This window comes from Phyllostomus discolor, chromosome 3 (assembly GCF_004126475.2).
Source record: "Phyllostomus discolor isolate MPI-MPIP mPhyDis1 chromosome 3, mPhyDis1.pri.v3, whole genome shotgun sequence".
NCBI lineage: Eukaryota > Metazoa > Chordata > Mammalia > Chiroptera > Phyllostomidae > Phyllostomus > Phyllostomus discolor.
This window is the reverse complement of record NC_040905.2, coordinates 114,527,196-114,544,053: the sequence shown is the minus strand read 5'-3', so window position 1 is coordinate 114,544,053 and position 16,858 is coordinate 114,527,196. Positions and strand designations below refer to the sequence as shown.

At 46.9% G+C, this 16,858-nt stretch overlaps 1 protein-coding gene across 18 annotated transcripts in view; it reads left to right on the top strand.

Annotated features, from left to right (window-relative positions):
- Window positions 1–5,329: 5,329 nt before the first annotated feature.
- The window catches only part of MAPK8IP3 (mitogen-activated protein kinase 8 interacting protein 3), a 52,982-nt gene continuing 41,453 nt past the window's right edge, over window positions 5,330–16,858 (top strand). For 9 of the 18 annotated variants that reach the window (XM_028527842.2, XM_036021068.1, XM_028527895.2 and 6 more), the window contains exon 1: window positions 5,330–5,836. In XM_028527842.2, coding sequence (XP_028383643.1) covers window positions 5,519–5,836 — 318 coding nt within the window. In that variant the 5' untranslated portion in view covers window positions 5,330–5,518. The remainder of the gene's footprint in view (window positions 5,837–16,858) is intronic. The other 9 variants (XM_028527929.2, XM_028527869.2, XM_028527938.2 and 6 more) reach the window with 2 other exon arrangements.

The window sequence follows — 16,858 nt, the reverse complement described above, 5'->3', positions numbered from 1 at the left end:
TCTTCCCCCATGGGGCTAGGAGAGCACACCAGCGGGTACCAGTTTGAGTTTCCCAGGGCCAGGTTAATACACTAGCTTCAGGGTGTGTGGGGGGACTCTGCATGCACAGCCCTCCCCTCCCCCCACCCACCATGGATGAGACTAAGTCTACCAAGACATGATCTGCTTGGGTAGGAAAGGTGACCAATCTCTCAAAGGAAAAAGGCCAGGAGCCTGTTCTTCAATGGGTTTTTATTGGGTTTATTTGCATAGGAATACAGGGAGTACAGGTAAAGTTCATCAACCATTGTCTGGCAGTAATGATCAAACAATAGATAACATTCAAACAACATGAGGGCTTATTCTGAGTCAGGGTCAGTTAGCTAAAGGACTATAAAACTTTGGGAAACAAACTCATTTTATGCTTTGACACTTATCGGAAAATCGAGGACATTCTTAGCAAAGCAGGTTTCACAGGGTTTTATGCATTCTTTCTTAGGCCTGATTGCCCCAAGGAACCCGCCCGGCCCTGCCCAGGGCTGCACCGCCCTCTGGCATTGTTTCAGGGTTAAGTCACACAGGGGGAGTAAGGCAGCCAAGGGATTAGGAGACTTCTCACAGACAGAACGAGGACTCAGGCTGTCAAAGCCGAGGGGTGAGGGTCCGTCACTCCCTTTTTCTATAGCCCCCCAAGTCCTTCCCTGAGGGCTCCTTCATGACTGTGCCTGTCTTAGGTCATCCCTCCTTTGAGGAATCTTACCTGTCATTGGCTAATCAGTCATCTGCTCAGGGCCAAGCAGGGTGAAGTAAAGGGGGCAGAGGCAGTGCCCCTCCAGGGAGATAAGCTTTGTCTGCTTAGTGGCTTATGGTCCCAGGGTCTCTTTACTCAGCCTTAGCCTCGGGGGTTACAGCTTCTGAAACCAGGCAGGGAGGTTCCCAACAAGGGTGTGTGTCCTGGGGTGCTGGCAACAATAGGTAAGACCTTCCCAAAGAGGTGATATCTTAGTATCCACTGTTTGAACTTGGGCTCTCACTGGGGATGCCCACTTCTGCCCTGTCTAGAATGCTGCAGGTGAGTCTGGTGGTTGGCAGGACGTTTGTCAACAGTGCACTCTAACGTTCTAACTGTCTGGCTCCTGTTGGATTACAAGGTAGGTGCAGTCACCTTCCAGTGTCACGGCTGTGGGCCAAGTCTTGCACATAACAGCCTGTTGTGGCCACGAAGGGACGTGGCTGCTGGCTGGCACGTACAGCACACTGTGGGCAAGCTGCAACAATGTCGGTCATTTTCAGGGGGAGGCCCAGGCTTCGGCTGTTGCCCATTGAGTTTCCTGCCCTGTGTGTTTCGTTTTCCAGTGTAGCCGTGTGTCCATTCATCTGTGGGGGCCTCTTCTAGCTGTCGAATGTGAATAGTGCATCCCCTTCCTCCTTCCCTGGACTTTGTAACAGTTGCTGTCCTGTGACATGATATAGGGCCACCTCCTTAGACTGTACAACCACCCGCATGTCAACCCACATCGTTTTTCCCCACGGGGCTATTGTGGATAGTCCAGGCCTGAGCATGCGGTCTGGGGGGTGGTCCTTTGCAGGAGCCAGCAGTGCACCATGCTCGGGGGGCACTGGAACCACACCAGCTTTCACCCATGAAGGGCCATCAGGCTTGTCCTTGAGTGTTCTTTTCAGCATCTCCTCCTGACCCCAAGGGGACTGGCCCCAACAACACCTGCAGCTCCTGGCTAAGAGGGGACGGTGCACGGACGTGTCTCTGTTGTAGGTAAATGATCCATTTCACTGTAGTTTGTGTCTGTGCTACACCAGCCTTCAGAGTGAGAGGCAGGTTGTGCAGCCACCCCTCCATGGGACAGGTGGTCCGCGCCATCACTATAGAGCTGGTTACAGGCTCAGTTGCTTGTGGGGCTTGATGGGTGGCACAGAGCTGTTTCTCCATTAGACTGTGTCTGTCTTCAGCCCCTTTCTGTGCCTGAGGCCAAAGCCCCATTGGCTGCAGAGCCTCCCCTGCTGTTGCCAAAGACCCCGTGACATCCCCCTGGGTTCCGTGTACACCCAGCTCTCCAGGCAGGACTGCCTCATAGGCACCAAGCTCCTGCACATGTTTAACTGTTCCTTTTGCTTCCTCCCCAGCCCGCTGCTGCTTCTCCCAATGATCCCACTGTTGTCCTTCCCTGACAAGAGCCTACAGAGATTGCAGTGTCTGGGCTACATGAGGGACAAGGGCTCTCCAAAAACCTGGTACCTGACACATTATTGCCACATTTTCCTCCCAGCGGGTGAGGGATAAGCTTGTGTTTTATCTGTAACAACATTACAGAATACTTTCATCTCTCCAGACCAGATGACACCCAAGAACGTGACAGATAGCCCAGGCCTTTGTATTTTGTTGGGGTTTATTGCCCATCTTTGTGCTTCTAGGTGCAATACCACCCATAGAACACCCTCTTCTAGACTTTGGAGAGAAAGAGAGGTCAACATAATGCCCATTTCCAGCTTGACCTCTTCGTAGACTCATTCAGAGAAAACTAGGTTTAGAACAATTATTTTCCCCTTATTTTCTCAAAAATATATTACTATAATTTATACCTTCTATTACCAAAGCCATATAGTTTTTTCCAACATAATTACAATATTTAACTCTTAGATACCTTACCCTGGCTGGTGTAGCTCAGTGGGTTGAGTGCAGACTGCAAACCAAAGGGTCACTGGTTCAATTCCCAGTCAGGGCACATACCTGGGTTATGGGCCAGGTCCTCAGTGGGAACCATGTGAGAGGCAACCACACATTGATGTTTCTCCCCCTGTCTTCCTCCCTCCTTCCCCCTCTTTCTAAAAATAAATAAATAAAACATTTTTAAAAATTCTTAGAAACTTTAATTTTTGGTGACAACTAAAACTAAGTAATTAGCATTCTTTAGGTTGGCAAATTTATGAATACATTTCATTACTTCTAGAGACAGGTTTTTTCCCCCATTGGCAAATGCACTCACACTTTTAAGAGACACACTTCAAGTAGAGTACAAGATGTATTCATTAACAGATCCAAATTCATTTTCTAGCTTCTCTGTAATAAGAATCCAAAAGTAGTTAAATTTGATCAATTAACATTTTATTATTTTGTTATTTTAAAATATTTAGTTATTTAATAATTTTTATTATTTAATTTAGTAAAACTCTAAAGTTTTAAGTTACCAAAGACTTTAAAAAACTAGATTTAGGTATATATAATTATTACTGAAAAGCTTTATCAAAAACCTTTCGCTTTATTTACATTTATTTATTAGTTCTTAATAACCCTATGAGATATTAAAGTTAGTTATTAACTAATCCTCATTTAAAAGATTTTATTTATTTATTTTTAAAGAGGGGAGAAACATCAATGTGTGGTTGCCTCAAGGGGAGAGGGGAGAAAGAGAGGGAGAGAAACATCAGTGCGAGAGAGAAGCATGGACTGATTGCCTCTAGTACGCGCCCCAACTGGGAACCAGACTGGCAACCCAGCCATGTGCCCTGATCAGGAATTGAACTGGAGACCTTTCCCATTGCAGGAGAACACCAACCAACTAAGCTTCACTGGTCAGGGCCCCCTAAGCCTTTTTCTTGACAAATTTTGTAACAGATAAATAACATGAGTTTATTTTTGTAATCTCAAGCAAAATAAACATGTATTTTATGTTAGTGGCTTTAAAAGACTACATTTAAACCACCCATTTAGATTATTGGTGATTATTGCATTCTTTTAGTGCATTTAAAAGCGAGCTGTTTAGTTACCTAGTGTTCTCAGGAGGCTGAAGGAGGGAAGGGGACACCAGGCTTGGGTGACTTCAGCCACTCGAGTTTTTAAAAGTGGCACTTTTCCCTTCACATTGAGGTGGGACGGTCGCCCCTGCTGCTCAGGCAGCCTGCACAGGGCTTGGGGCAGCACCCAGGCCCCCATTGTCCCTGGGGCCGCTGCAGCCTCCAGGACTCTAGGAGGAAGATTTAGGGTGCTCAAAGGACTCATTTTTAAATTTTCCTTTCATTTTGCCAGTTGCAGCTTCCATATCACTAATTCCAGAGCCAAAAATAGCCCTGCTGGTGTTTTCGGGGCACACCCCCCCTCCACTCACACAGTGGCCCCTAATTATCAGGGTTGCCACATCATACCACGTGGAGCTCTTTTTCCAAACAGGGATTATTTGCCTATATCTCTACAAACCCAGTCATTCTCCAGACCCCTACAAATCCCCATTTATTTCAAAGGTGTGATCTGAAAATTTATTTTGAGAAACTTCTATTTTAGGAGAAGTCAAAATTTTTTCCATTAATTACTTGTTTTGACTTTGGTCAGAATTCACACTACCTATGGAGCCCTTAAGCTGAAAGTCTTGGGTTCATGGTGTACTCTTGCCTATGAAAGAAAAAAGTCCTTGGGAGCTATTTGTTTTAAATTCTCGCCTAAAGTATTTCCACAAATGTAGTTCCAAGGAATAGTATCTCAAGGGAAGGGAGAGGCAGCCTTGGCAAGAGTCAACCAAAACAACAGACCGCAGAATCAAACCTGCAAAGGCTGCAGGTATTAATTTTGAGATAAAAAAAAAAAATAAACCCTAGAGATTTAAAATAAGTAGCTGAAAGTGGAAGAAATGAGAGTGTATCCAAATTGATAGCCGATAATAAAATTATATCGAAATAGAAATTTAAAACACAATCATTAAAACTTATAACTCAATGGATGGGTTAGATAGGTTACATGTAGCTGAAGTGAAGCTGGGAAATCTGAAGGAGTTACACACAATGCAGGACATCAAACAGACGGAATGAAAGAGCTTATTGACTGTATTTCAGGGTAATAGGCAACTTGCACTTAACTGGAATCCCAGAAGGGACAGTATGGATGGCAGCCACTATGTGAAGAGAAGTTCTGAATGCTTTCTGTGTAGGCGTGTGCACTACCGCGTAGTAACAGTCTAATGCTAAATCAAAGTATACCAGGTCAGCTCCATAGTCACATCTGAAGGGGAGGGTGGGCGCACAGATGCTCGTTTAAGTCTCTAAATCGTACACAACTGCCTATATATGCTCTTGGGACATATACTAAGTCACTTAAAAGTCCAGGCCAATGTCTGAGAGCTGACGGGAACACGCTAAATATCACAGGCGCTGGCGGATGGGTAGTGACAGTGACTGCCTGACCGGAAGCGCTCCCTTCCCTGCTCCCCCGAGCTTCCCATCCAGAAGCCGGCTTTCCTCTACTGAACGGCCCCTGCGACCCCTAGCGGCGCGGCGCCACAGGACTGCGGCGGGACCGACGGGCAACATTCCCTCTCCCCGGTGGGCGAGACTTCCTGGAGGCGGGACTTCCTGCCTCTGATTGACGGGCGCAGCATCAGCACCAGCAGCAGCGGCGGTGACTGAGCTCTGAGGGTTTTGCGATAGCCGCTGCGACCGAGACTACTGGCCGCGGCCTGCGGATTAAGGGCAGTCGGGGTGGGAGAGCAGGCGGGCCGGCGGGCAGCAGGCCGCGCTGGCGGCAGCGGTTGCCGCGATGATGGAGATCCAGATGGACGAAGGCGGCGGCGTGGTGGTGTACCAGGATGACTACTGCTCCGGCTCGGTGATGTCGGAGCGGGTGTCGGGCCTGGCAGGCTCCATCTACCGAGAATTCGAGCGCCTCATCCACTGCTACGACGAGGAGGTGGTCAAGGAGCTCATGCCGCTGGTGGTTAACGTGCTGGAGAATCTGGACTCGGTGCTCAGCGAGAACCAGGAGCATGAGGTGGAACTGGAACTGCTGCGCGAGGACAACGAGCAGCTGCTCACCCAGTACGAGCGCGAGAAGGCGCTGCGCAAGCAGGCCGAGGAGGTGCGTGGGCCGGCTGCGCCGGGGACCCGCCCGTGGACCGCGTACTCCCCGCCCCTCCCGGGGATCCTGACCCGCTAGCCCTTCCCAGCACTGCTCCCAAATTGCTGGGGCCCCTAGCCCAGACCAGGGGATGACCCAGCCTAGGTCGTCCCCGCTCTCCGACCCCCTTGCCTGCTGCTCCAGCCCAAGAGGCCAGAGCCCGTAACCACTGGGTTTCACCCGTGGAGCTGGCAGCCTAAACAGCCCCTAGCCTCGGGCTGAGCCTCGGTTTCCCCTCAGTACCCACCTCTGGTTCCAGACTTCCAGTTCTGTTTGCTTTTGTGTTTGTTTTTCGCAAACTAGACCCCAGTTGCTACCTCTTGTTGCTACAATTCTAAACCCTCCCAGAAAAGGGGTTTCTGAGATTCTTAAGGTTCTGCAACAGAAGAGGTCTGCTGTCAGACCTTTTCCTTGTCCCTAATCCAGCGTTTTGAAGGTCTGTGACAGGGATCGATTTGATAATTGGTGTAAACACATGACTAAAGCTACAGTTAGGCTGCTTCTCTGGCACCAGCTGAAGGACTCCAGGTCTCTGGAGGTGATTTCTTTGCCCCGTGGTTCCCTCGGTTGGAAAGATTGTCAGCTTAGGTGGGAAAAGGCTGAGAAATTTCAGTCTGGCTTCTAAGGAGCTAAAAGTAGAGTTTCAAAATACTTATGTTCTAGGATACCTCCATGACCTGGGAATCACTTACTTGTGAACCAGTTAGGAGAACCGTGCATTGTAGGGAATGCCACTTAACTTCATTCATTCACCATCAAATATTTAGCAGGACGTGGCAGACCAGAGCAGATGTGGGATGTGGGCTCCCGTCCTTGCTTTGCCTTCGTGACCTTGTCCATGTTTCCTGCCCCATCTGCATTTTGATTTTCCATCAGTCAAATGAGTCATTTGCCCTAGTTGGTCTCTCAGACCTGACATTCTGTTATTCTAGACATGAGGTGATACTGTTTGACAATTAGGCAGTTTCTTATTAAATGAGTTAAACTTTCCAATTAACTTGGCTGAACATAGTCTTGACTTTACCATTGAAATAGATTATTTCAGTATTTTCTCTTTTATTTGGACCAGAGTGGTTTATGCCCTGGTTTGGTTTAAAGCATGTTTATAAAAACTAACACTGCCTTGTATTAGTCCTACTTTGATTCATTTTGCTTTTGGTTTCATGCGTCTGTCAAGAAACTATTGTCTATTGATTGGGGTGCCAAGCTCCACCAAAACTGATTTAAAACTCTCAAGGGGATGCAAAATATCAGAGTTTCAGAGTTCAGAGAGGCCCCAGGCATTTATAGGGGAAGGAACTGGGTCTGTGAAGTAGGGGACTATACCAGCCCGGTTGGTGTGGCTCAGTGGATTGAGCCCTGGTCTGCGAAATAAAGGGACTGTACCAAGGTCACGTGTCCTGGAAGAGCCAGGCCAGGACCCAGTCTCTTGACTCCCGGGTTCTTTCCAGGAGTCAAGACCCAGTCTCTTGACTCCTAGGTTCTTTCCTTGTCATACTGCTATGGAAGATCAGAAAGCTGCACCCCCTGAGGGCTAGAGCACTGGGGCTCCCCTTACCCACCCATGCGGCTATGGCTACCTCTCTTGTGCTGGGGCGTTCCTTCCACTGCTCTGACCACTCGTGGTGGCCATTGGATGCCTGACTGAAGTTTCCAGTAGGTTTGCTTTCTTTCATCAGTACCTATGTGGTCAACATCGTGGATGAGAAGGAACTAAGAGGAGAAAACCAAGATGGACAACCATAAGGCTAAGAACCATAACCTCTAGTTTAAGATTAGTTCTACATAGATTAGGTCTCTGCTCTGCTCTTTGCAGTTCAAGTGCAACCAGGAGCGAGTATGCTTCTGACCTCTTACCTCCACTCCCCTGGACTAAGAGCTGGGGGCAGTGTGCTTGTGGTTTGGAGGAAAATGCCTTCAAGGCCAAACCCCACCGTTGCCCCAGCTATTAGGAGAAACTGCACAGAGCTTCTTGAGCAGAGAGCCATGAAGCAAATGCCTGGCTAGCCAGCAACACGGCTGTGATTAGATGTGATTAGATGTCCACCCTTGGAAAGACTGCAAGTGATGCTACAACTTAAAAAAAAAAAAAAAACCCGGCCAAATCTTGTAACCATTTTGGCTTTCTAGCTCATTTTTGAAACCTAGCAGGCATTCACTTTCAGTTTTGTGGAAAGGACCACTGCTTTGTGGATTGGCCTCTTTTTCTAGGCAGGGATTGAGATCACAGATGTGTGTCTGATAGCACAAAAGCTGGCACGTCATAGGCTGCAGACATGTTCATGTTACAGAGTAGCTCCGGCATCCAGAGCACTCTGCTCCAGAAGGCTTACTCAGAGCTGGGTAACCTGAGCCGCCTGCAGCCTTCTGAGCAGACAGAAGCTTCATGGGTTTTTTTTTCTTCTTCAAAGTCTTGAGCACAGCAAACAACCCTGTCCTCTGCTGCTTGCTGGTAATAACAGCAGTGAGAAATTGCAAGTGTGTTCCGGTCCTAGGGTGGCTCCTTGATCCTAGGATTGCTCATACAATGGAAGCAATGGTAGCTAGAGATAGTGGGGACCAGGAAGAGGGCCTTGGAGTCCTCAGATGCAAGCTTAAGCGACTGCTCTGCCCTTGGGAGCTGCATACCCGGTGACTAGTCCCCGCTCTGGCTGCAGTGGCTACCTCTGTAAAATGAGTAGGTTGCCAGACGTGGCAAATCACTTTCATTTTAAGTGCCAAGTCCCATCACTGGCTCTTGTTTTTCTGCAGAATTGCCGCGAGGCAGATGTAGCGGAGTCAGGGAGGAGCACCTTGATGGATGTTCAGGGCAGCTTTGGTTGGTAAGCACTGGACATCTTAGTCTCTCCTTGTGCAGGTTTTACCCTTGTAATGGAGAGCAATGAATCTTGCTCAAGCCTGCAGAGCTAATTGGACCTATTGCTGGCTTCTGCAATTTCTACAGAGGCCTAAAAAATGTTGAAAATTTTAAAAAATCCAAGTTCTTTCCCATTAGAAAAGAAGGTTGGAAGTAGACAGTTGACTGGGACAGCTGGAGAGCGAGTAGATGCCCCTCAGTAGTAACCCAAGGCGGCAGCGAGCAGAGGGCTCCATGTGCCCTGTTTCCTTGGGCAGCAAAGAGCCCCCTTCCTTGCCGTGGTCAAGGACTCAGCTGATGAGAGGAAAAATGTTTGAGAGATGCATGTGAGTTGAGCAGCCATCATTTGCCTTAAAATCTTCTTTGCCCTGAGGAAACTAGTACTTGTCACAAGCAAACCAAGCAGATGCTGTCGAAGAGATATCTGTGTGGCTATTTGCTGGTACTGCAGCATTTGGAACTGTGTAAGAAGAGCATCCAACTGGAGAGAAGTTTGACCCCAAACTGTTCTCTAGTTATATAAAAGTAATCCATTTCATAGAGGAGCACTCAGATTGGATTAGGATGGAGGTGGGGGGAAGCCATAATCCTGTTTCACAGAGATTATCATTTTGCCTTTTTTCGTAAGTGAATTGATACATTGAATCAGAAGTGTTTTTTCTTGTTGCCCACACATTACACATAGTAAATTCATCACTGTTTGGACAAGGTATGTGATTTCTTCTGCCATGTTGTAGTATTAAGATCAGTTTCTAAAAATTGTGTGTTTGTTTTAGATGAAGCCATTACAATTTGGTGGCCTGAGCTGCCTTTCCTAGTTGCCTCCAAATGTTGGCCCAGTGTAGCTGTGCCAGAGTGACCAGAAGTATACCAAAATCTCCCCTCAAAATGGAGGAAAAAAAAGGTGTACAAGAACAAAGAGAGGCACTTTTCAGCTAGGGTGAGCATGTAGGGAAGATGCCCACTTTGGCGTGGGGGCCTGTCCCTGCTGCTGTGCCCCATCCTGCCATGGCAGGAACCCTCTGGTGGCAGTTAGACAGCAGGGTCAAGGACTGGTACAAGTTAGCTCTTCCAAAACTGGGATTTCTAAATTAAATTTAATATCTGGTTCTTTATTTGGAACAATTTATGGCAAGATTGCAAAAATCATACCTTTCACCCAGATTCCCAGATGTGAACTTTTCCCCACATCACTCTCTGTCCGTCCCTCTCTCTCACTCTGCTAAGACCTTTGGGCACTCATATGTTCCCCGGGGTCTCCCGTGTTCTGGGTTGGATCCTCACTTTCTGCTTTTCATGACCTTGATGATTGTGACCTCACAGGCCAGCTATTCTGTAGGATGTCCTTCAGTGTGGCTTTCACGTGACCTCATACGAGATTCAGGACGCCCCCAGAGGTGATGTTGAGCTTGTCTAAGAATCTCTTAAATCTTTACTGTGTGCAAGGTGGGTGTTGGGGCGGAGACACCCAAGTGTGAGACAGGGTTCCTTTTCTCAGGCTCCGTTCAATGCTGAGGGTGGGGGGATGATGAGGGTGGGAGGATGACCGTTAATGCACGAAGAAAAGATAACTGCGAGAGGCCAAGCCAGGAGCACTGTCAGTGGCAACATGGATTTTCCAGGCATTTGTTTCCTGTGCTCCTGTGAAAGTCAGGGCCCTGGGGCTGTCCATGTCACCTCTTATATCTAGTTGCTCACTAAGCGCCAGCATTCTTTTGGCCCAATTTTTTGTTTTAATATGCCTTCTTCAAAAAAATCTTTTTTAAATCCTCACCCAAGGACATTTTTTTTCATTGCTTTTAGAGAGACAAGAAAGAAGGGAGAGAGAAAAACATCAGTGTGAGAGACATCATTTATTCACCTTCCATACACTTCCAGACTAGGGACTGGCACCCAGAGACTGTTTCCGGTTACGGGATGGCGCTCTAACCAACTGAGCCATGCCAGCCAGGGCAGTGTGCCTCCTTTTTTTAATCTTCACTATACCATCCTGGTTCCAGTTGCCACTATCATATTGGTCTCCCCAACCACTCTCCCCTCTCCCAAACCTTCTCCAGCCAGAGTGAGCTTCTGTGGAAGCAGATCACACCTCCCTCTCTCGCTCATCCATTTACTCATTCAACTAAATGCCCTGAGTGCCAGGCTTGGCTGCAGGCTCTCAGGATTCAGCTGTAGGATGTCCTTCTGTCCTGGGGCAGGCAATTGGGTGGGGAGGTGTTGAGGGAGGTGCTGCCATACATCCAGATAGTGATAAAATGGGGACATGAATTGTAGAGTAAAAGGTAGGGATGGGGACTACTTTCAGTAGACAAAGGGACTTCCAGGAGGGGACCCCCTTCTGCTTGAACCCCTGCCCCACTGTTCTTATACTCTTTTCTGCCCTCTCTGCATGTTCTTCCCGCTGCCAGACCACTGGCTGCTTCCTGTGCACGTCTGGCGCGGAGACTGCACGGAGCACATTGACATGCTGGCCGCTTCAGTGAGTGCGTGTTGGGAGTGAATGGTTCCCATCACTCCAGCTGGCCCGCCCCAGACCTTCCACACTGCCCAGACCTGGGGAGCAGGTCCTGCACTTGTGCCTTGCATCCCAGCATCCCCACACCTGCTTCCTGCTTCACCAAGGGTCAGTGGTGCCCTTCCGGCTCTTTTCTCCCTGATCACATCCCCCAAAGAAATGCTAGTCGTGTCAGTGTGTGTGTGTGTGTGGGGGGGGGGGGGAAAGCAGCTTCCCCGGCCTCTGTGCACATTATACTGAGCTGTTCTATTTAGTTCTTGAAGGTCAGGAACTCTTTTCTGCAGTTTGAGTGTGAAGCAGCCGTCTATCCAGCACAACTTTCTGTGGTGATGGAAATTTCCATTTTGTGCTGTCTAATTCAGTAGCCCATGGCCACCCAGGGCCATTGACACTCTAAATGTGGCTCTCACTAGTGTAAGTGTAGATAAGCAAGTGTGGCTGGTGGGGCTGTCCTACTGGGCGTCACAACCAAATGCAGTCAGACTCACTTTTCTTGTCTTTTTTTTAAATTATTTTATTGTTATTCAATTACAGTTGTCTGTATTTGCCCACCATCAGTCCCCCCCACCCCCTTCCAAACCCACCTCCCTCCCTTGCTTCCACCCCTCCTTGGTTTTGTCCATGTGCCCTTTACAGTTGTTCCTGAAAACCCTTCCCTACTTCCCCCCACTCTCCCCTCCTACCTCCCCTTTGGTTACTGTCAGATTGTTCTTAATTTCAATGTCTCTGGTTATATTTTGCTTGCTTTTTTCTTTTGTTGATTAGGTTCCAGTTAAAGGTGAGATCATTGTCCCTCACCTCCTGGCTTATTTCACGTAGCATAATGCTCTCCTGACCCATCCATGCTGTTGCAAAGGGCAGGAGCTCCTTCTTTCTCTCTGCTGCGTAGAATTCCATTGTGTAAATGTACCATAGTTTTTTGATCCACTCATTTACTGGTGAGCACTTAGGTTGCTTCCAGCACTTGGCTACTATGAATTGTGGTACAAATCCAGGAAACACAAAGAATCCCAATCAAGAGGAACTTAGTCACTTTTCTCTAAGGGCGGGCAGGAAACATTTCTGTTACTCAGCTTCAGGCAAGAAAGGAAGATGCTTAAAAGATGGATCGTTTTCGTTGTTTCAGTGAACATGTTCCAGAGAGAAGGGAGATCCCAAAGCGGTGGGTTTTGATACAAGAGACCAGACAGAAGAAACTACATGAGATGAACCAAAAAGGAAGAAGAAGAAAAAAAAATGCCAGCTATTTAGGAAACAACAGAGGTGATAAAATCCTTGAAAGGCTGAGAAGAGGTCTGGTGGGAAATCCCAGAACCTAGAAATTGTCTGGTGCTTATGACCCAGAATTAAATCTTTGGCTTCCTTTTCTTTTTCTTTTCTCTTTTCTTTCTTTCTTTCTTTCTTTCTTTCTTTCTTTCTTTCTTTCTTTCTTTCTTTCTTTCAACAACTTTATTGAGGTCAGTGCACTACACTGTAGATGTGTGAAGTGTGCAATTTGGTGAGTTTTGACACATCAACACCCAGAAACCATCCCCACAATCAAGACAACGATGATCATCATCACCCCCAGTTTCCTCGTGCCCCTCTGGAGTCTCTCTTCTCCCCGCTTCTCCTACCCTTGGTAATCACCTATCTGCTTTCTGTCACTTTGGATAATCTGCATTTTTTAGAACTTTATATGACTGGAATGGTGTAGTATATACTTTTTTCTGTTCTTCTAGCTTCTTTCAGTCAACGGAATGATTTTGACGTTCATCCAGGTGGTTGCTAGTTCATTCCTTTAGTGCTGAGAGGTATCCCATTGTGTGGGTGTTTATCCATTCTCCTATCAATGGAGTAACCTCCTGCATTTGTCAGTCCCATACCCCAGTAACTTGTTCTGGAGAGGCTAGAATCAGTTGTGGCCTGCCTTGGGACTGCGGTGTCCTAAGAAAGAACCCTTATTACCCCAGTGAAAAAGTCTCACCCCAAGGAAATGAGATATTTGCCAAGACACTCAGAGTCTGCATAGTCTCTGCGCAGACCACCTCTTATGGGCAAGAGATTTGGGAAATGCCAAGTTAAGTGGGACAGGGGAGATGGGGGTCAGGAAGTCTAAATTTGGATTATCAACAGCGACATATTCAAAGGGGTACCTTTCATTAAAGTTTCCTAGGTGTACCTGCCTGGCTCTTGGGTTCTCCATGCTCTCTGAGTGCAGTTCCTTCTACTCTGCTTCGTCTTGGGTTCCTGTTCCCTGGCCTTGCCCACACCAACCTTCTTCCCACTTGTGTCCTCTCAGGAAACAAACACCCAGAGCAGGGCAAAAGCCCCTGGGTGCTTGCTTGTGCCTGTGGCTGTGGGCCTGTCTCAAGTTCACCGTGTTCAGTTCTGGACAAGAGCCTTTGTCTGCAGAAAGGCACGCTACAAGCTGCCTTAGCATGTCTCCTGTTAAATTGTACAAGAAGCCAGTATGAACTACTAAGGTTGCTTTGGAGAATACGGTTTACTTGATATTAATTCCCCCCCGAGGAAATTTTTTCCAGGGTAGGATGTTTACAGTTTTAAAAAAACATATTTTATTTATTAATTTTTAGACAGAGGGGAAGGGAGGGAGCAAGAGAGGGAGAGAAACATCATTGTGCAAAAGGAGACCTGGCCCGAAACCCAGTCCTGTGCCCTGACTGGGAATGGAACTGGCGACCCTTTGGTTCACAGGCTGGTGCTCACTCCATTGAGCCACACCAGCCAGGACTTACAGTTTTAGTTTTATCTTCCTTTTTCTTATTTCCCCATGTACCAAACATAATGTATATGCTATGACTAATATATAAAGTGTGTGTTATAATTTAATATATAGTATATAAATAAGTATATAATATATAAATATTTTATATGCTCACACGTACATTTTTTCTGTCTTCCTAATTCTTGAAAATTAGTGTGAGTTAACCCTGTGCCATTGGCTGGGATTCTTATTAGGCAGATGCTGTACCAGCAGTGCCTTTAACATAAACGTGAGGAACCTCTGCTTTTTTTTATGAATTCAACCAGGTTCTTGGATTTCTGCCTGTTGGCCTGGTCTCTCAGACATGTGTCTAATGCTTTATTTACTACAGAAATGCTCTTCCTTTCCTGCGTGTCACCCAGCGGGCCTCGGGGACAGCTCTTGTCATTCCAGGGCCCCCACACTCCTGTCCTCTCCCACTCACCTGCCTTCCAGATCTAAATGGCGGCAGGTGTGAGACATGGAAAAAGGACGCTGTAGAGGAGCATCTGTGGTGTGAGGTCTCAGGAGTTCAGCGGCGCCCCCTGTGAGCCCTTGGTGAATGTTTGATCACGTCAGGAAGTCACTGTCAGTGCCGGGAACTGGCCATCAGGAGAAGGGCGTCCCTCCAGGCACAGAGGCTGACACCAAGCATCCCAAGTGTTCACTGCTCTGCCTGCCCTAACATAAAAGACCCCCCAAGAGTGTTTTCCTTCTGGAAATTCACTCTGCACCCCCACTCCCAGGAAGGAATTAAATGATCAGTAATGCAAAAGAACAACATTTAAAAAAAAAGATTTTATTTATTTATTTTTGTTTTTAGAGAGAGGGGAAAAAAGGGAGCAAAACGTCAATCAGTTGCCTTTCTCACGTTCCCATCTGGGGGGCCTGGCCCACAACCCAGGCATGTGCCCTGGCCAGGAATGAACCGGTGACCTTTTGGTTTGTGAAATGATGCCCAACCCACTGAGCCCAAAAGAACAAGCCTGTGATTCCTGTTGGGTTCGTTTCTAAGAAGCCAGAGTTGAGTTCTTTCCAGTGTGTGACCCTGGCCTAAGGGATATCTAAGAGGGAAGAATTCAATTTAATATGATAATCTACTTTGCTGTGAAATAACCTTGAGTTAGAAAAGTTGCGCACACTCGAATGATCATGTTCTCAGAGAGTGTTTACTTAGTAAGCTCTCTTGCATTCTGGGAATTGGGAATACTGGCTTCTGTTGTCATAACTTTATAGTTGACATGAAAAGTCAGTTTCTTAACTTTGCTTTTATGTATAAAGTGGGAAGAATGGTCTTATTCCCTGCAATACTGAGAAAAGCTTCCTCTGAATCCTAGACTTTGGAAGAGCCCACACTCAGAGTATTTCAGCGTGTATCTTGAATTCACCAAAAAGTAAATTCAGATACCAAGGTTGCATTGAATTTTAAAGTAGCACTTTATTAACGGGGAAGGAGAGGGAATTATATCTTAAAAACAAATCTACAAAGGGACTCCTGTGGTGCATCGGTCTTTCGAAGTCAGAATTAGGTATTTCACATGTAGATGTTAAGGATAAGCCATGCCAGGGTGCGTTTTCAATTGTGTGGTTGCTGTCATTGCTTTTGGGGGTACTTAAAGGTTTGTCATAAAGGTCACCTTAAACATCCATGGGTTTTCAAACACTACATGACATTTTGAATAGACTTGGTAGACAGATGATAATTCCAAATAAACTCAAATCCATAGTATGTGTAAGGAGAGGTGAAGGGAGAGAGAAAGGAAGAGAAACATCCACGTAAGAGAAACATCAATGGATTGCTTCTGGTAAGCACCCTAACTGGGGCCAAACCTGCAACCCAGGCATGTGCCCTGACCAGGAATCAAACAGACAACATTTCGCTTTTGGGGATGAAGCCCAACCAGTTGAGCCACACCAGTCAGGGCGAGACATACCTACAGTCCAGTGAGCACCTTGCAGACCCGCTCAACCCGAATGCTGGGGGTTACATTTTTATTCTCAGTTCCATTCACGTTTTGTAGTCAGCTTCTACCTTTTTCTTTAACTTTTCTTTACTTTTCTTACAGAAGACTTCCTTACTAGACTTAACTTAGTTTCTACCCTACACTGTCCCCCACTGCTGAAAGTTCTTGATTCTTTTAAATCTAAAGTAAGTGATCTGTAAATAAAAATATTTTTTTCTTTGAAAACACCTTTTGAATTTTTCTCACTTTAATCCAGCTTAAAACCCCCCTGCTGACATGTCTCCCCACCTGCCACAGCCGCCTCCCTGGGGCTGGAAGAGAACTATGATTTGCAACTTCGTTCCCTCATCTGTTTATTTAACTACCAACGCAAAGCTTCTGCTTTATTTCCAGCCCCATCCACTACTCTTCACTTGTCGAGATAATTTTTACTTCATCTCAAGTCTAGCGCTGAGCATGGCCTCATAAAAAGCGAGGATTAAGTATATGTTTGGTCTCCACCAGGCACTGTTCCTTCACATCAGTTATTCCTTATGATACTTGATGAGGATTGCATCGCATATTCCATACGGTTAAATGGCTAGCTTGCATTTTTTTTTTGTTGTTAACTGCAGTTACCTTAATGACATTGAAATACTGTTTTCAAGAGGGGAAGAAAGAGGAGGATTTCTTGTAAGCTGTAGAGCACCATGTTGTGTCGGTAACATTTTCTTAAACCCAGAGTCTCTACGGGTCCCTCGTCATTGGCGCAGGAAAGATGCTGCTGACCTCTGAGACTGGGAGGGTCTCACGCTGGAGAACAGTGGTCCTCACCCGGCTCAGGAGCCCCTGGAACCCGGCAGGGAGGGTCAGGTTGGCCAAGGCCAGGGTCCTCTTGAGTCTGCTGGTAGTCCCTTGTGGG